Source organism: Orcinus orca, chromosome 11, assembly GCF_937001465.1.
Source record: "Orcinus orca chromosome 11, mOrcOrc1.1, whole genome shotgun sequence".
NCBI classification, from domain to species: Eukaryota; Metazoa; Chordata; class Mammalia; order Artiodactyla; family Delphinidae; genus Orcinus; species Orcinus orca.
Window position 1 is genome coordinate 68,747,814 of NC_064569.1, and position 20,435 is coordinate 68,768,248.

The window sequence follows — 20,435 nt, forward strand, 5'->3', positions numbered from 1 at the left end:
ACAGGAATTTGAAAATGAGCTTTAAATCCCAAGAAAATTTCCCTTAAATTTAGAAGGCATGTCTATTTACAGGTCACTTCAGAAAAAATCGTTATTCTATTTTCTTTTGTGCTGACTAAAAAAAAAAAAAAAGTCCATAGGTCTCTGTAATCTGCAGTGTACTGAATAGACAGATGAAAAGAGATATGATTGAATTAGTAAATAAGAGTGAGCCTTCTATAGGAGCAGATCCTTCTATGCAGGATCTTCAGTTAATCTATTCTTTCTTCATTTCCTCAAGGTCAAGGCAGCCTTTTCCTATAAAGGACAGCAATGATATGATAATACCTCATATCTGTATAGCAGCTTTTATTTTTTCAAAGGACTTTTTTTCTGTTCTCACAGTATCATTGTTAGGAAAATAGAACAGGTAGGTTATTTTTATATCCTTCAGAGAATTGTGCATACATGCACAGAACAAAACTTATAAAAAAAGGGAAAGAATGAGGAGAAAGTAATGAGTATGAGAATTCAACGAGTATTTAGAATAGATTATTTTTGCTATAGTTAAAAATTCATTGTTATTTTAATATTTTATTATTGCCACTAAAGTATATCCAAATCTGTCAAATTTTAAATTTATTATTCACTTGCAAGCACTATAAGAAGAGAGAAATAAATTATTAATTCAATGTGGATGTAGTGTCATGAAGATTTTTCAATCTTTCTTTTAAATCTCCTATAAATCAGTATTGTTTCCTTAAATTTGCAAAAGTATATGTTATAATTGCTTACTTAGTGTTTTCTTAACATCATATAGGTATTTTTTCTACATAAGAAACTCAAAATATATGTGATAATTTACCATATTTTGAAATTAGCATATATGATGATATTCTCTAAATTCATAAAATAAGTCAAGGTAAAGTCATAAGCTACAGAATTTGGTATTTTTTTACATTAATTTTTATTGGAGTATAGTTGCTTTACAATGTTGTGTTAGTTTCTACTGTACAGCAAAGTGAATCAGCTATATGTATACACATATCCCCTCTTTTTTGGATTTCCTTCCCATTAAGGTCACCACAGAGCATTGAGTAGAGTTCCTTGTGCTATACAGTAGGTTCTCATTAGTTATGTATTTTACACATAGTATCAATATTGTATATATGTCAATTCCAATCTCTCCAGAATTTGATATTTTGAAAAACCAAATTAATAAAAATTTCATGGGCTGATTCATTAAAATATCCAATAATTCTGTGTTACATATAATCAATGACTTGAATAAATCTTAAACTTAATGAATATAATTCAAAACTTTTTTATTTTTTGGACTAGAAGAATACAACGTGATTATTTTGAGAATTAACTGGTTTCTTCTGGACAAATTAAAATCTAAAGATCACTTTTCTGCATATATTCTATTCTTGATGTGTCTAAAGAAGGAAACGGTTAATGAGAATTGCAAAACCTGGAAAAAAAAGGAAACAATAAGAGATCAAAATGTAATCAATAAGAATAATTTGTAAAGTTAATACTATATGATCACCAAAATGTATTCTGTAAATGGAAAAGGGATCAAGGAGAATAAGAAAATTTCAGAGTAAGGTACATATGGTTGTGGATAAGAAGTCTGCAGAATGAGTCTTGTAGGGTAACCCAGCTGTCACCAAGTTCATTTATAGAGGGGGCTAAGGAATAGACTGCTCAGTTTTAATTACATGGGCTATCATTGGGCTAGATGCCTTGATGAACTGCTGATGTTTTGTGTTCATCATCTTTCTAACTTTGTCATCACTCCTACAAAACTCCCTCCTTTTGTTACAGGATCATGAAAGGTGGTCTGCAAAGGGTAGATGATAAAATGGAGCACAGATAATATCCCCCATTCAGTCTTGCCTTAAATACCTCAGCATGAATAGAGAATAAACATTTAAAAAGAATGATATCGGTGCTTATAAAAATGTCTTGTTTACCACTATCCCGAGACTAACACTGTTACCAGCTGAAGAGAATTTATGGAACTTTAGGTCAGTGCCTTTGTGGATCAACATAAAATTAAATTTGGTATCCTATTTTGGCCAAACCACACATTACATATTTATTCCAACCTTTTAGTCTACACAGTAATAATCTATCCACTCTCACAGTTTCTTTGAATCCATAGCCTTCACTAGCTTTCATCAGTCTTCACTGAAACTGGAGAATGAAATACTACTTCTGAACCTTGATTCTGCAGTTGGCACCCTGGAGGTCAAGGAATATGTAGATTTGGCTTCCCATTGTATCTCTAACATCTAGTACAGTACCTGACACACAGTAGATGTTCTCCCCCCCCTCCAAATTTATTGAATGAATGATTGAGGCAATGAACAAATGAGTATTTGAGTGAATAGATTTACTAATGTCAAACATCAGCCTAGATTTAAGAAATTTGCCAGCTTGCAGACTGCCAAACATGGTCCTCTCACTGCCGAGATATGAAGTATTGATATTTCTAAAAAAATCACAAAGCAATGAAATCACCACCTCCCAGGATGATAACTTATTAACAGACTCCACCCAGGCTGACTTAGGGATATCACCTCCAGTTGGGACCTATTCCTCTCCTGGGTGTGAACAGTCTCAGTGTCCTGGCTCCTATTGGATTAATTTATCTGATTAGGTCTCCACCGGGTTGTTCTACAGTTTATCCTATATAGTTTATACTTAAATTTTTTATCTTTAAACATATAAACAAAAGCTTACCTCTGAAGCCAAAAGTCCAAAGTTAATTCCAATTAATGTTAAAGCATTAGTATGATACCATGTGTTGATTTTATTTTCACAACCCTAAGGAAAAGAACTTACTTAGGCTGACTTGGAGATGGAAATGTTGTTTTTTTTTTTTGGAAGTGTTTTTATACATAATTCTATTACAAAGAAGAAGAGACACAGAGATTAGTAATTTACCAAAGTCTAAAAAGCAAGTCAATGTCTAACTGGAGACTGGACTTACTAGCCCAGAAAGCTTCATATAATTGCAGGACACCTCGGTTGCTACTTTTAAAGTTGCTAAGATGTTGTCATGTAGTTGAAATCAGAAATTTAGTTTTGAGAGGGATTTGATTTTCTACACGCTACTATAATTCAGCATACTACTGCCTAAAGTGATACTTCCCAAATAGGAGAATCTTTTAAGAAACATAATACTCCATTTATCTATGAATGAATTATGTTATTGAAAGATACATCTTAAAAATAGAATAACATCAGTATATAAACTACAAAAGAATAAGAAGTTCTTGGGATGGAAATCCCTAGTTTATCAATATTCTGTATCTGTAAATAGCAGTTGCTACAGATGAACTTCTACTCTTGCTTCTGCCGCCTTTACCTAAACACCATTTTTGTCACTGCTGGGGTTTCCTCCCTCAGTTTTTGCCAAACCTCATGCCTCTTTACTTCTGCTATTGCAGCTCCTTTACCAATCCTACACAACAGAGATTTGTCAAAAGTGCCTCTTTCATCAAAGGATGGTTGAGGAGAAAGTTGATGGTATCCCAAGTTCTAGGAGAACTTATATCACATACTCCAGCAAGTTTAATTAATTTGTTATATAACAAATAATACAATTCACCTTGCTGTGGTTTCATTTTAGTTAAGTTGCTTAAGAACCTAATAACCATGAATGACATTGTTTTTAATATAAAAAATTGCTCAGATTTCTAAAATGACTTGCAAAAAAAAAGGTACCATAAACACTTGGAGAAGCCTTAACTTACATTTACCTCTAGGTAAGTTGCATTCAGTGGCTCATCACAAAACCACTTTCTTAATGTAGAATTTGTGCAAGAACATGGCACCTGTTCTGAATTTTCTTTATTCTTATTCTTCATCCAATCTGTGTAATTGTTTTGGCCACAACACTGTAACTAGAAAAAAGATTCTATAAATTTTACTATAAAATATTGAAAATGCAGTTAATTATATGACTCCTATGCATATTAAAGTGGTTTTGTGATAAATTTATTAATTTATTCTCCATTCAAATGTAGTGAATTAAAACAATAAGTATATTTTTGTTTGTTTAATCCATTACCTTGTTGCTGCTATGGTTGATGTTAACCAGAGCTAAAGATCTCTACTCATATAAGTGGGCTATGTATGAATGAAATTGTTATATCTGAATTTACCTTATAGAAGCTCAGGATGAAAGATATACTTGATTTACTAAACCATGTTTAGATCCAGAACAGAAGAGAGAATCACCTTAGCCACACCTTCTCTTAACTATAACAGTTTTCTTTATAATTTATCCAACATGTGCTGCCATATGTGTTAAATATACATAAAGACTCAAGGTTATTACTACTTTCTTAGGGTATCAAACCTTCCTAAGATTTGATACCCTGCTATCAGTCATAATGCAATCTGAAAATGCAATACATGTTCAGATCACATACATCAGTGAAAAACATAAGATGAATAAAATCATTTATAATACATTTAAATTTTCCTAAAAAGCATTTCTGTTATTAAATATACTAAAAATAATAACTATGCTTATGTGAGGCTCTGGTGTAGTAGCTGAGTACAAAATCTAGTGCTAGATTGTCTGGGATTGAATCTTGGCTCTGCCACTTATTAGCCAAGTGATACTGGCTAAGTTACTGAATTTCTCTGACCTTCATCTATAAAACGAAGATAACGGTTCTTAACTCATTGGGTTGGGAGGACTAAATGAGTTAATATATGAAAAGCACCTGTAAAAGGGCCTGGTGCTATTAAATGTTTGCTTTTTTTTTTTTTTTTTTTTTTGGTGTAAAGCAGTTACTATGTTCCCATGCTGATCTACTCTTGTAAACAATTTGGCTGACTACACACACTCCCTTACCTTGCCGAGAAAAATCTGAACTGTGAAAATAATAATGCTAACAACATTAGCTAACAAGTATTAGTTGCTTACTATGTCCCAGATCCAAGCCTTTCTCTATATTCCCTACATTACTTCCTTTATTCTTAACAACCAGAGGTAGGGGTCATTCTGCCTATCTATTTTGTTAATATGGTACGTGAAGTTAAGAAGGTTTCTTGGGCTTCCCTGGTGGCCCAGTGGTTGGGAGTCCGCCTGCCGATGCGGGGGACGCGGGTTCGTGACCCGGTCCGGGAAGATCCCACATGCCGCGGAGTGGATGGGCCCGTGAGCCATGGCCACTGGGCCTGCGCGTCTGGAGCCTGTGCTCCGTGGCGGGAGGGGCCGTGGCAGCGAGAGGCCCGCGTACCGCAGAAAAAAAAAAAGAAGGTTTCTTATCCAGCATCACAAAGTTACTGCGTGGCAAACCTGATGTTCAGGTTCAAATGGTAACCACCGGGATACTATGCTGCCAGCAGGGGCTGTGCTTAGACCCTATCTCCCCATGGGGGCGACAGGGTAGATTATTCCACTTGGCAGTAGACTTCCAACACTTTTACACATGAATTCAGGTTAAAATGCACATCAATTAACCCAGAAAAGGAGATACACATTACAAAAGAAAGATAAAACTCAAGATCTTAAGTTGAGACAATCCTATCCCACCCTGTTGGTTTAGATGAAATACAAGAGCCTCTAATTCCTGTGCCCCATTCCCTGTTCTTCCTTCTCTCCCCATTTCTCAGCGGCGGTCACCTTTGGCGTCTAATTTTTAGTTTTACGCTAATTTCATCTTACTGTTTTCTGCAAGGCATTTAGAATCGTCCACTTGGGTATGTCTTCAGGCAAGTCCTTAGATCCATACTCAGAAATGACTAAATCAATTTTATCATGCCATATTTGGTGAACCTGTTGAAAATTTTATTAAAAGTGAAAATTTGATAGAAACTTTCCTTATGGTTCCTCATAAAAAGTATTCAAAGTCAGTTTGTTGTTTTCTAATTATTTCTAGGTGTTTTTTTCTTCCTTATAACTATTTTTAGCAATCAGTGAGTGTGGAGGCCTTTGGTCTTTCACACTGTGATCTATAGGAAGACTACATTAGACTTGGTTTCTGATTAGGGAGAAAGTTATGTGCTGTTCTCCTGAATGTCGAAGGGTTCTACATTTCTTTTTACACCCTCAGGAAAAATTGTGAAAGGCTTTTAAATGGACCAAAAAAAATGGCTGAGGATCTTTTCAATGAAAACTAGGCTTTCTCTAGTACACCTTCAGGGTCCTCTGTTTCTACGAGTCTGTACGTTTCCTAGTTTTTAATTTATCTTACAACTTTGTAAGTTGTAGAAAACTGTAGTTAGGCAAATGATTCTTTGTCAGAGAAATGCAGATGAATTTTTCCTGGTGGGGATGGAATCGGATCTGTCCCCTTTCCAAGCCTGTTTTGTTTCGGTTTTGTAGTGTCTTCTCTTCGGACTCTCCTTTGAATTGGTTTTTATATCTTAACTGGTTCCTGCATTAAACAAGATGTTAAATAAAATTATTGACCTGTGTCTATTGTATATTTTTACAAGAATTATGATTTTTAATTAAAAAAAGTCTTTTCACAATGCTAAAACAAAAACAATCATGTGAAAGTTTGGAGGAAAACTGCTATTTTGAAATCTAGATTTTGCAAAGGTAGTTTTTAGTAGGAAATTTCTTAAGCATTTAGAAGTTTATATGACTTTCATAACTAATTCCTAACTTGGTCCTGTAAAATAGCAAAAGGTAGAAAGGCCAGGGACTTCCCTGGAGGTCTAGTGGTTAGGACTCTGCACTTCCACTGCAGGGGCAAGGGTTTGATCTGTGGTCAGGGAACTAGGATCCCGCATGCTGCACGGTGAGGCCCCCCCAAAAATGGTAGAAAGGCCAGATATTATTTGTATTTTATGAACACGGATATAGATACTCAGAGAATATGATTATTTGCTTTGTTTACATGAATAAAGAAGAGGAGCTGAGACTTCTAAATATAATTCATTTGGATCCTAGTCTAATAATTTCTCATTGTAATATGCTGTTCTTTAATAGTGAAAACTAAATAACTGGTGGGAATACTACAATAATTAAGACATCTGTACAAGTTAAACTTTTACCCACTTACATATCTATGCTTTAATACATTTAAGAAGATTGGAATAAAATAACATGTTATTTAGATCTATAAGTGATCAATTTAACATATTCCCTAAGTTAATTTTTATTTAGAATAGAAAATGATGTTTTTCCATTTTATATTTTTGTGGAGAGGGGGCAGACTTATGTCCTTACTTATCTGCTAAAGCATTACTTGGGAGATTCAGAGTGCATATGAATCACACCTTAGTACATAAGAGTAAAAATGATTTTCATATATAATCTAGGTGACTACTATATAAGTAAAATTCCCTCACACATATTCAGTATGACAAACAACCCATGAAGACCTAGTGCATCTCCAACACTGAGTTAGGCACTGTAAATGACATAAACTATTTAGAGGCTCATGAGAACTCAGTCCAGTCTGAATGTAGAAAGCAAGTGATGTAAACAAAGCTGTCATTTCTGGGATCAGTTAATAAGGTTAGAGTGCAGACTCCTTCATTTGGCTATGATACATTTTAGCATGTATGTTCTCCTTTCAAAGCCTCAGTTTCCTGTCCTAGAAAGAAGGATTTACAATGCATCTCTAGGAGTTGTTGTGAGGATCAATAATATAGTGCCAGTAAAGTGCTTATCACAGTCTCTGGCACATGGTAGTTATTAGTAAATGATAGTTCTTATTCTTAAAATAGGTAGAGAGGAGTATGTGAATAATACTTAAATAAATATGGGTGCCACTGATTAACTATATTCATGTGCTAAGGGTCCTTAAGTGTGATATTCAGGTTCCATCACCAGGTCCAAAAGTTAGAGGCTGATGGGTTGGGATCTGGTGCTGTGCCACCAAAACAGCTTTATAGGACTCACTTGAGTGTGTGCGCACACACACACACACACACACACACACACATTTTGGATATGGAAAGAAGAAATTTTAGCTCCAAATGCCAAACCATTAACAACAGGCCCTAGATAATTAGATATCCAGGATAGATGCCAAGCACAAGAGAGCAAATGAAATTGGAGGGCAATGGTGTTGTATAGGAAAGATTTTGTCGAGGTTTGGCCATTAATTAGGAGTTGATATATAGAAAGAATCTGAAGGCTAGGAAGCCTAGAAATTAATCAGGTTCTCCTTCAAAATCAATTGAGGGAAGGTAGAGAGCTCCCAAATAGCTACTCTATAACAGGAACTTTATAATCATCAGTTAATGATAACTCTATAAGGTAGGTAGATGAAGACATAGGTTCAGGGATGTTAAATGGCTTGTTGTTATCTAGTCACATGCCGATCTGTATGACTTCAAGTCCATGCTCTTATTGCTACAGGAGAGTCTCCTATGAGACAAAGTCAGACCTTGACTGTACTGAAACACTGACATTTCTTAAAGAATTAAAAGTCTGTAGGCTGTAATAGGTAAGTTTTGCTACCAAAAAGGTTTTTCAGGTAATTTATTATGTGCTTTTTTGAACTTGACTTGAAAAATATAAATCTTGTTCTAGTTAACTGTATCACTCATGACCATACCTGTACAAAATATATGAATTATTCAATAATCTTATTTAAATGAAATTGCTAAATTTAAAATTTGTACAAATCTAAAGGTATTTCTTTACAAAAATAGAATATAGTACAGTGATGGAGTCAGTAGTGGCAGCCAGGGTTGGCTGGGGGGCCAATTTTGGATATCCCACAATAAGCATCATCTCCTCTTCCCCCACATTCTTTGTTATTTACAACATTCTCAATCTTCTGCAGACAGAGTTAAAGACAAGTTCTCCTAGCCCACCATTCCAATCTGACCCCTGTCCCCTTCCTATATGGAATTCTAGTACTTCCATTGAATCCTTTTTTTCCCCCAAAGACATTTACCTTTAGCTTTTAATATAGGTTTAGGTCTCAATAATCTAAAGTATCTGCTTTTCTTTATTTTTCAAATAAAAGGATGATGTTTCCATACCTCCTCTTTCTTTGTGAAGATGAGTGCTGAAAGTACAACTTGAACACCAAAGGCCCACATTAACAGTACTGCATACTAAAACAAAAGAAACACAGAAATGAGAACTATGCTCCTAATATATTTTTAGATGCTACAATGATGGGAAAATGCACATCACATGAAATGTACAGTCTTAAAATACATAGGTATTGCTGAAGTTTCCTGTTCTCATACATGAGTGAAATTATTGAAACAAAAGGCAAAGAAAAAAATCAGTGAACATTTGGATAAGAGTAAGATAGAAAGAAGTGATAGTGCTTCATGAGAACCCTAACAGACTACTTGGTCTAATGGAGTTGATGATGATACCTTCTTCATTCAGATCTAAAACTGTCATAGAGGGGAACTTAAATATCTAGACCTCCACTTACACCATTCTGCTACCAGTGGAGAACTCACTAAATTGTGACCTACCATGTAAACTATTCCATCATGCACAAAGTAACAACAGCAACAACAATAAAAATAATGAGAAAGTAACAAAGGCAACGGCAATAGTAAAGTTAATCTGTATGCACATTTGGACTATTTCTTTGAAAACTGAAAATACTTCTATCCAAAGCCAAAGAAAATGATTTTCACATTATTTGACTATTTTCTTTTTTTTAAACATATGGCCACTGCAATCTTCTTCATCATAGCAGTGAATAGTGATACATATTATCTAGAATTCAAAATAATTTTAAAAGTTAGCAGTCTGAATATTTTACTAACTAAAATATCAGTATAAGCAAGGATGATTTACTGTTAGTATTCTTAGTTTCACCTATTTTAAACATTTAGTACTTTAAAATAGTCCATTAAAATTGCTTACTTGACAAATATATTTCCTATTTTCAGAGACAAAAATATGGTCTTTAGATCCATTTAGAAGTTTAGATTTTTAATACTTCTACACACAACACCTTACTTAATCTTCACTGCCAAGGGATAGTAGTGAAGACAGGTAGATAAAGGGAAAACTGCGCAAAACAATTGTTTTAAAAAAGTCACTGGGTTTCTTTTCAATGGCAAGCTGCTTATTGTCTGTGGACCCTCCCAGGTTTCTGATTCCATGGGAGTATGAAATATTACCTTTGACTAAACTATTATTCAACTCTGCAAAGAGTTAACTTATACAACTCTGATAGTAATACAAAAGTTTCCATAGCAATGCAAATGATTACTATTCATGAAAATGCTAATGAATAGTCTATAGAGAATATAAATCTCCACAAGCTTAATTCTTATTTAAACTGGTTGTTACTTCTTACTGGTTCCTCTATTAATTAATTATATAAATAAAGCCTCTGATACATGCTCAGTTTCATATAGGTGATTCATGATTTTACCTTTGAAAATTATTTTTTAACAGCAGTTAGATATTTACAGAAGAAATATTCAGTGTATTTATATGTTATTAGCACTTAGAGAGCACAGTGAGAGACTGCTGGAGAACTTTTAACAGGAAAGTGAAATTGTCCCAAGGAGTTAAAATGCAAAAGTAATATCTATTTGACTAGAGTAGGAGCATGCAAAATCACCTTTAAGCCAGAGAATAGTGTTTAGGCCTATATAAGATTTGGCCATAGCTTGACTATGTGAATTAACATGGTTAAAGAAAAAGTGTGTCCATCAAAAAAGTATTGGTAAATTCAGAGGAGAATAGCAAAAGTGTCATGATTACAAAATGTTGCAATACTCTTCCATGGACCGTCCGGAAGGGAGAATGGTATCTTGGCTTCAGGATCTAAGCTATCAGGTCCTAGTAGCATGTATATTCCTTATGATGGGGTCTGTCAGGCTTTCTTAGTCACAGTCCATTAATACTTGAATTACATGAGGCAGAAACTTATAAGATGTTTATGTTTTTCTCCCTCAAGTTGCCTCCTTCCTTTCCCATCCTCAAACCACAACATTATATTAATAGCAGGCTCTCTGTCTCCTTTACCTAAATGGGAATTTGTGGCAAGGAGAAAATTAAAATTTTCCTGCAAATCATTTCTGTCCTGGTTTCCATATCCAAAATCAGAAGCCCCATGAGAAAATTATGTTATAGGCCCTGGGAGAAGAGAAAGATAAAATTTGAGAATAGAGGTTGTGCCTTTGAGGAGAGTAAGAAGAGAGAGTGAAGTCTTTTTTAGACTAAAAAGATTATGAGACTGATCCTAGAGTCTGCAGATTCTCAAAGCAATGGGGGCTAGCACTTGGCTTCCTGGCACTGCCATGGTAAGGAGGCAAGACCCAGAGGGAAATGAAGGTGTGGTTTCCAGTATTGCCTAAAATGTCTCTGCCATGGGTAATATTCAAATAATAATAGGCAGCAATTATTAACAATAGGCAGTAACGAATTCCTCTGTCAGGCATGACTCCTTTAATTGCTGTGTCCTTGGCAGGGTTGAATGTCTCAGGTCTCAGGGAAGGGGAACTGCAGGAAAGGAACTGAGGTAATGGTTAATTACCAATCCTTCACAAAAGAATTTCACCGATATGCCTGTACTGGTATATACTGGATGAAGAACAGCGCTGCCTTTGCTGTCCTAGGCCATTCAAACAGCAGAATATGTAGTCCTGAAGGGACCACATCAGCTGGGAAAGTGAGTGCTTTCATGGTAACTGGTGTAGACTGATAAACAGAATCCAAAGTGACCACCCAGACTTTCAGCACTACATAAGAGCTAAGTATCTCTGCATTCTTCCTGGCAAGAAGGGCACAGTTGGATACATTTGAATTTCCTATCTGCTTCACAGGAAAGTGCCTGTGAATTAAAACTAATTTGATTTAAAGAAAATGTTACAAGCTATATTTTACCTGAATCCACTGATTGTGATCCATACCTATCCCACGTATGATAAATGGCTCACGTTCATTACAATTTACCTTTTCATGTTATATGCCTGCGGAGAGACAGTGTGCTAGCCAGATGCCGGAGTCTGGCTCTCTCAGCAGTTGTATTTCTTTTTGTTAAATTATAAATTGTGATCTCAGTTACAAGTTAGCTTCCCACATGGCACACCCACAGGGAGAAAATATGCCGACTACAGGCCATGTTTCCTTTTCCCTGCTAAACTTCATTGTTCGTGGCCTTTAACATACTGTATTCTGATTTTAGTCTTCAGATTTAAGTTTGGTTAATTGTAGTTCACCCTAGGAGATGGATTCTTATTGACTCTGTGTTCAAAATTAATATCTAAGTGTGTAAGTGTTGAGGTCCAGATTTAGTCCGTAGGAAACTCACTAAGAAAATTCTACCTAGAAAAGATTCTTGGGCGGGGGCACTTCATGGCCTTATTCCCAAGAGCACATTGTACTGCAGCGTTACAGTGACATAAATCATTCTTGCTCACGTGTGTGACTCAAACACTGAAAATCAAAGATACAGATTCAGGCTATTGAAATGAAATACGTACCAGAATTAGAAGCCATCTGATTTCACTGTGAATTCCCAAATAACCGAAGAGACAAAGAAGAACAGTAGCAGAACCAGTTCCAATCAAAATTCGAAAAACATATACTATCAAGTGATTATTTTCATCTGTGGAATCCACAAAACAGCTATTATTAAGTGACATTTGTTTTCTATTTAATAATGAATGCAGCAACCCAAGGTTTCCTAGGCAGCTGTCAACAAACCACTAGGATTCTGTTTCTCTCTTTTTTAACCTCATTCTGGCACCTCTTACTTGCTCTTAACAACTTTTTTTGCCTTTAATGACATGATAGAGAATTTCTGCAATCTCAGAAGGTCCCTTTAACTTTACCTTATCTTTATTGTCTTCTATGAAAGAAGATGACTTTTTCTAGGGTGAATTCTTCTATGTCTAATGTACCTCCAAACATTTTTATATTCATTCATTCATTCATCAAAAATATTCTGAGTACTTAACACATGTGGGTTAAGTTTCCCATGTCTGAAACCCTGAGTTTATTGCTAATATGGTCCCGTTAAAACTGTATTTTATTCTCTCCCCATCTAGACTGAACTGTCTGTGCTAGAGACTATATATATTTATATAGTCAACAGGCTAACTGTTAAATGCTTAGTGCTATGGCACAGATGTAGTGCTTAACAATTTGTTTTTAAAGGGAGATAAATAAATTAAATATGCCCTAGATTTTATGGGAGAAGAGTAGAGGCAATGGGCTGTGGTGTGCTGGAACCAGATTGTTCTGGCACATAAAAGCCAACTGTTAAATTTTCACAAAATCTGTAAACCAACTCAGTCCACACTGGCACCTTGAAATTGGCCATCATGGGATTATTTAAACCACAGAAATCAGCAAATACCATAAACTGAGACTCCATCCCAGGACATTTATCAGCACACCACTGGGTATAAGAGCACCTAATCTAGTAGGGGGAGAAGGTGAAGATATGCAAGATTACTGGAGAAGGTAACACCTGGGCTTAGGCTTTAAATTATAATTGGAAGTCTCTAGGTTGGAATGGTGGAAGCATTCTAAGACACAGAATGGTGCAGTGTGTGTAGGAAACTCAGCCTTGCTGGCATTTACAGTTTCAGGCAGGTGAGACTGGGAAGGTTTGCAGGGGTCAAATTATGAACATTCTATGTGCTGTTTTCTAGTCTTCCTCACTGGAATTACACTCCATGAGGACAGGCCCTTTATCTTTCTTGTACACTTCTGAATCCTCAGCTCATGGGATAGTGCCTAACGATATGATATCTATATATATATATATATAGAGAGAGAGAGATATTTATATGTCTATATCTATCTATCTATCTATCTATATAAAATCTCTTTATCCATTCATCCACTGATGTACATTTAAGTTGTTTCCATAGGGAATATTTTATTTCTAATCATGTGATGGTGACAGGATATGGTAACTGAGTTTTAAAAGAGATTATTTAACTTGGGCAGTGAAGCTATTTTGATCTCCATTATCCTTTCAAGTCTATAGATCTGTAAAAGCCCAGAGTCAGCAGAACAACCGCAATCTTCCATTTCTCTCATCTCTCCTGCCCAAAGTTCCTAGATCTCTCTCTCAAAATTCCCTCTCCTTTATGGTCTTGGATTTAAGTCTTATTATTTAATAAGGTGCTTTTAGAACAATTGGCAAAGACTTTCTGAGGAAAAATTGGACAGTACTTAATGAATTTTAGGGAAATACTGCCACCTGCTGAATAAATCATGTATGCAATTGTTTAACACTGAATTCCTTGTTTGATTTAGAGAAAGGAAAATAGATACATACCCAAAGCTGTGAAAAAATTATTTTTATCTAATAAAAGCCATGCACCAAATCCCATGAGTAAAAGTCCAAGAACCTACAAAAAAAGATAGCCAATACTTATTTTTGAACTAATTGCCAATATAAATGCACATTTTCTTTACTAAATAATTATGAAGATACTTACCAAAAAAGCTCCATTAATGAGATTAAGAAAGTATTTAAAAATTAATGTTTTGTTTTTCCTTAACATCCTTTTTCTCCCCATATACTGATGATTCTGAAAAGATAAACACAACTTTTACAATAAACACTCACCACAGTAATAACTTTAAATAATTCTGCCTACTCACATCCTTTATTTGCACATTTTTCTTCTCATACCAGCGGTCAGTAAAACATTCCCCTTTGCTCTCCTGAATATAAGGAAATACTGAAGATGTCTTGAGACTGTACCTTTCTTTCTTTATCTGCATTTTTTGGCCAGGCAGTCGAGACCAAGAGGGCATTTTTAGAACATGTCAACAGCTGCCTTACTGAACTCCTTGCAGTTTTCAGAAAATGAAATATTTTATTTTGTTTACAGTCATAACACACCTTGTTCTCCTTGCTAGAAACCTTTCCTTTACATCTGACTGTCCTCCTCTTTCCCAGAATAATGTTAACTCTTCCCAGAATAATGTTAACTCCTCACTGAGGTCTAGCCTTGGAAGCCTTTCCCTAATCTCTATTTGTTGCCTATTTTCATCTTTACTTGTCTTCCTTCCCATGTAGACTCTGAGGTCTTTAAGTGGAGAGAGTAGATCTTGTATACCATTACAACCCCGAGTCTAACACATGGTGGGTACAATAGCAATAGATATTTATTGAATGAATGAATCAATGAATAGGTGAATTAAATGATTTAATGAGCTTACAATTTACTTTGGTATACAGTGTAAGGAAGGGAACTAATTTAAGGTGGTTTTAAATAAAAATTATTTTCCAGATAGCCAATTTTCCTAAAACATTTATGTAAAAATCAATACTTACCGGTTTTGGTGCTTGGTCTATTAGATATGGAGGTTTTACATTTTCTTGGGTATGTTTCTGGGTTTTCTTTTTTCCCTGGTTGTTTCAATTCTAGCTGGCTCAGTATTTTAAAAAATATTGTAGTTTACAATGTTTCAATACATGCAGTACATAATTGACCTGGTGAAAGTGAAACAGTATACAAGCCCTTGTGTCCCTGTCCTTTGAAGTAAAAGGCTTTTGTTTTAGCCTCCCAGGCCTCCCTTGAGTCTCAAAAGGCTGACTCAAGAGTTAGTGATTGGGAAATGTGAAGATGTAGAAACAAAGAAGAGCTGTTGGGCTGGGGAACTGGTAACAATTTAGACTATAAATCTGCTACATAGCAGAATCATCCAACCCCCAGTTCCCTGAAAGACACTGATAAAGGCCTGACACACATTCCTAAGTTGTTTTTATAGGAAGCAGACCCCCACCAGATGAAAACTGCTGACATAAGAACATAGACCCTAGACTGGTTGAAACCAGAAGGTTGATGATGCTTGAAACTTCACCTTGATGCCAGCCGAGCAGAGAACTGTGCACGAGCTGATCACGCACCCTGCAACCGTCTCCTTCATACTGCCTTTAAAACCCCTTCTCTGAAAGCCATGGGGGACTTTGGGTCTTTTGAGCAGGAGCTGCCTGTTCTCCTTGCTTGGCACCTTGCAATAAATGCCGTACTTTCCTTCAGCACAACCTGGTGTCAGTAGATTGGCTTTACTGCGTGTGGGTGAGCAGACCCACGTTTGGTTTGGTAACAAAAGCAGAGTTAGTAGGACTAACCTGAAGCTGTTTGCCCCTAGTTAGGAAGAAACCCAATCCATTTGTTGAACTGAAAGATGCCTTAGAAAGTGGATAAGTAAGAGATGTGTAGGTTAGCATCCATGCACTTCCCTCCCTACTTCAATCCAAGGCCATATTCCTCCTAAAAATTTCCAAGGTACTTCTTCCCAGCTTCAGGAGTCTCTCCAGGCTTTATCTTCCACCCTCTGCTTCAAACTCTCCCGCTATCATTTGGTTTCTTCAGTTTCTGTCCTCTAGTCTTATTCCTGGATTCCTCCAGTTCCTGGATTATTTGGATGGGACACTCAGTTGGAAAGACTGCTTGATTTTTATTTCAGTTTCTTTCCAAGATGTTGTAGATCTACATTTTGGCTTCAATTCTATTTACTGCAGCATATGAGAAAGCTGTGATCCTCGTTCTACAGTCTGAATGAGAAGTTAAGCCCAAAGACCTAGCCTCTGTTTCTCTATGAATGAGAAAGAGAAAGAAGACTAATGAGTGAGATTTCTGCAGTGATTCTGGTGTGAAATGTTGAAGGCAGAGGATTGACTGTTGATTTGATAATAATTAGCAGGGTTGAGTCAAGGCTAAAATGTTTTGTCAAAGGACCCAGATACGAAACTAAACTGAAGTTTATTCTCTCTCAGTCCAAGATGGATAATGGGTTCTCTACTGGGAAATCATCTTAGGAACATGGCACTTTCTCCAGCCTGTTCAATATATGGCTCCCAAATTTGCTCAAGGTGTAATCCTTTACAGTCAGCAGAAAGAAAGAGGATGAGTAAACTTAGGCGAGCATCTTTTAAGCAAGTGAGGTGGAAGTTGCATACTTCTCTTCTTCTCATATTCCATTGGCGCATAGCGATTAATCACATGGCAATTCTCAGTTGGAGGCAGAGGTAACTATGTGCCCAAGATGAAGGAAAGAAGTGATTTAGGGTGGGAAAAGCCAAATAAAATGACCGATAGATAGGAAAGGGCAGTAAAAAGATAATTAGAGGGAGAAAAAGAGGGTTTTGATACATTTCAATATGCTTTACTACAAGCAAGAAAGAATCAAAGATGATCAGAAAGATTTTTTACGATGGGAAAATAAAAGAATGGTGAGAATCACTGGAATTGTTTGAAAAAATTTCATAAATTCCATAAATTTAATATTTAATAATTGGGTTTGAATTGGTAAAAGATACCCTTGTGGTTAAGCAATGGAGATGGAGTGCAGGTAAGTGGAGAGCATAAGCTATGCAGAACTGGGAGTCATCCATAGAGAGCTGATATCTTGGGAATAAATGAAAGAGATGAGCGATTAACTATAGATAAAAATGAGCAGAGGGGCTTCCCTGGTGGCGCAGTGGTTGAGAGTCCGCCTGCTGATGCAGGGGACATGGGTTCGTGCCCCGGTCCGGGAAGATCCCACATGCCGCAGAGCGGCTGGGCCCGTGAGCCATGGCCGCTGAGCCTGCGCGCCCGGAGCCTGTGCTCCACAACGGGAGAGGCCACAACAGTGAGAGGCCCGCGTACCGCAAAACAACAACAAAAACAACAACAAAAATGAGCAGAGGTTTGATTGTAGAGAATGATATAATTAGGAATTTGGATTTTTTTTTAAAGCAGACTTTAAGAAACGAGAAAATAAGCAAAGTATGATTTCATGGAAACCAATTGAGGAAGAAATTTCTAAAATAATGTTACATGAAACAGATGTCAAAAGGAAGAGAATTCTGTACTCTCAAAGTCAGCTGACTTGGTTAAGGAGGATGTTCATGGTAACTTCAAACAGTAGGGTTTTAGTCCATTTGGGCTGCTATAACAAAATACCACAGATTAGGTAGTCTATAAACAACATAAATTTATTTCTCACAGTTCTGGAAGCTGGAAGTCTGAGATAAAGATGCAAAGTTTCAGACTTCTTTTATCCTCACATGGCAAAAGGGAGCTCTGTGGGATCTCTTCCTAAGAGCACTAATTCCATTCATGAGGGATACACCCTCATAAACTAATCACCTCCTTTTAAAGGTACCATATCTAACACCATCATATTGGGTGTAAGGACTTCAGCATGTGAATTTTGAAGGATACAATCGTTCAGACCACAGCAAGCAGTTCAAGTTAAAGAGTTAGAACACAACAAACAAGGTGTCTTAGCAACGAGCCAAGGAAGCCTATAGCAACGTTTGCATAGAATGGTAAGAGATGGTCACGTGTGATCTTTTCAGCCACAAGCCCCACATACTAAAAACAACATCAATGAAAATGAAGATTTGCTTACACAAAGATATGCAAGTTCGTGCAGTTCCTAAGTAAATATTTGTAGTGTGGTAGACTTGTATTTTATTTTGCTATAGACAAAGAATTTTTTTACCTAACTCAAATAAGGTCCTGGTATGGTATTTCTTTGGTTCATTTCCTGATTAGTTAATAAATGGTCCAACAGCAGAGATATTTTTTAATAGTATAAATGCTATAGGGAAGGACAATTTACAGTAATTCACCTATTCATAGGTGTCATTTTCACTAGTTAAATAATACTCTAAATTACTGTTCTTAAGTTCCTTCTCAGTGCCAGGAGATGGGAACACAAAAAATGAATAAATAAGACAAACTGTTAGGGAATCAAGTATTAAAGCCTGTGGCCAACTCTGAACTGTGTTGGGGGTGTGGGGACTGGGAATAATGGAGCTGGGAAGTTTCAGAAAGGCAATGAATTTGAGATAATCCTTGAAGGATGACTAAGAGGGTCCCAGTCAGGCAAACACAGGGTAGAGGCAGCAATTTTCAAGACAGATGGAACACTGCGTTCACAGGCTTTAGAGTGAAGTGCACAAGGGCGTGGGTAGAGTGGCAGGAGATGAAAGATAAGGCTGGAGAAGTAGACTCAGTAAAGATTGTGAGGGATCATGTGTGCTTTGCTAAGAATTTGCAAATAGTCATAGATTGTAAATCAGTTCAACTTGAAACTATTGTTTAACTAGGCAGCGTTTAGCAAAAATCTCTTTAATTGCACTCCTCCTAGAAATTATAGCCGAAAGTGGATTATGTTACTTTGTCCATAATCCTTTAACCTGAGTAGGTTTTTTTTCTTTTTAATAAGTAACTTGAAAGTATGAGTTGTAGAGACATGCATCACGGATTAATTTATCTTCAGAAGAACTTCCAATGTTTTTCTTTTTTGCTATCAATTTGTTTGACAAGGTAAGCATTAAGAAGGAAAGCAATTCAGACAATATCTTCAAATTAGTTGTTTAAAATTAGTTTTAGAAATTAATTTATTACTAATGGATTTGATATTCTTTGGGAAAAGTATGAATAATTTCATAATTACAAACAAAATTTTAAGAGTTTTTAATGTGAATTTCAACATAATGTTAGTCTGAGCATTTTAGATGAAGAGTTTGATAGTTTATAAATCAGCAACAAAACTAAACTAGAAAAAGAAAAAACGTTACTTGAGCATGGACTTTAATAATGAAAATACCCAAAATTTAATTCTGAAACCAGAAGTAGTTTATTTTTGAAAATCATTATCTTTCTTAAACGAGGAACTAATGTGTTTTTTTAATATCAAAAGTCTACTGGTTTCTCACTCTATGTTATTAATTCTTAAGTTGACACAATACATTTTATTATTCAGTTGTTACCAGGAAATATAGTCTATTTTCTTTCAAAGGTTCAATGAAATTGTTTGCTTTTAGCTTATTGTATATCAGATATCTTCTACAATTATGCTTAACTACTTCCCCTTGGAATTTAATGCTTCATTTGCAAACTTCAAAAAAATTAAAATCAGGGATATCTGTTATTAATTAAAATGAAATTTTACATTTTGTACACTGTGCACCCAAAAAAGAAACTTTGATGAATTTTTAAGTTAACATTAAATATTATGATATATACTTAAACTTCAAGTTTTATATTAAAAGTGTGTGTCACCGTCAATATTTTACAGTAAAACATATTACAGAAAATAATTTTTCAAACTTCTCACCCACACATCCATTCACTTAGAAGTTTTTCATAACTGATTTTGATAATTGCGTGATAATTGATTGATTTGTTTTCTTTTTTAAAAGAAACTGTTGTCACGGAAGGCAAACAATTTATTGGCATTTTTTCCATACTTCCAGTCCCCACAAATCACTATTCAGGGTTAAGGTTTTGTGGAATGTACAATTTACACATGGGCAACTCAACATGTACTAGATGCACATAATAAATATAGATAGGTCAGAAACAATTTAAAGGTCAGGCTACCTCTGCTTGGGTAATTGTAACAAAGTGTCCTTTTTTATTAAATACTTTCCAAAATTATTGAAATATTAAAACGTACCTGAAAGGAATTTTAAATTCCTTATCCAGCTCCTGAGATGAAGCGTTCGTTCTGGTTTCGAGTAGAGATAGTTTGTCCTACTGGGGCACCGGTAAGGTCC

At 35.7% G+C, this 20,435-nt stretch overlaps 2 protein-coding genes across 2 annotated transcripts in view; one reads left to right on the forward strand and one right to left on the reverse strand.

Moving 5' to 3' along the window:
* The window catches only part of LRRIQ1 (leucine rich repeats and IQ motif containing 1), a 271,088-nt gene that overhangs the window by 73,085 nt on the left and 177,568 nt on the right, over nucleotides 1-20,435 (forward strand). The gene's annotated exons all lie outside the window — the stretch shown is intronic.
* TSPAN19 (tetraspanin 19) lies at nucleotides 1,249-20,393 on the reverse strand. Its single transcript, XM_004280606.2, has 9 exons — nucleotides 20,336-20,393; nucleotides 14,362-14,454; nucleotides 14,199-14,271; nucleotides 12,388-12,512; nucleotides 8,959-9,033; nucleotides 5,675-5,785; nucleotides 3,753-3,896; nucleotides 2,731-2,814; nucleotides 1,249-1,453 (listed from the first exon to the last, which is right to left on the reverse strand). Exons 2-9 carry the CDS (start codon nucleotides 14,440-14,442, stop codon nucleotides 1,385-1,387), a joined length of 762 nt encoding a protein of 253 aa, XP_004280654.1. The 5' UTR covers nucleotides 14,443-14,454; nucleotides 20,336-20,393; the 3' UTR covers nucleotides 1,249-1,384.

What these genes read in the sequence shown, in the direction of transcription:
- TSPAN19 (XM_004280606.2), bottom strand. Translation starts at nt 14,442, where the DNA reads ATGGGGAGAAAAAGGATGTTAAGGAAAAACAAAACATTAATTTTTAAA. An exon ending in TCATTAATGGAGCTTTTTTG is followed by an intron (nt 14,272 to 14,361) that starts GTAAGTATCTTC and finishes CTTTTTTTGTAG; the next exon opens with GTTCTTGGACTTTTACTCAT. An exon ending in TCTTCACAAAGAAAGAGGAG is followed by an intron (nt 5,786 to 8,958) that starts GTATGGAAACAT and finishes AATTTTCAACAG; the next exon opens with GTTCACCAAATATGGCATGA.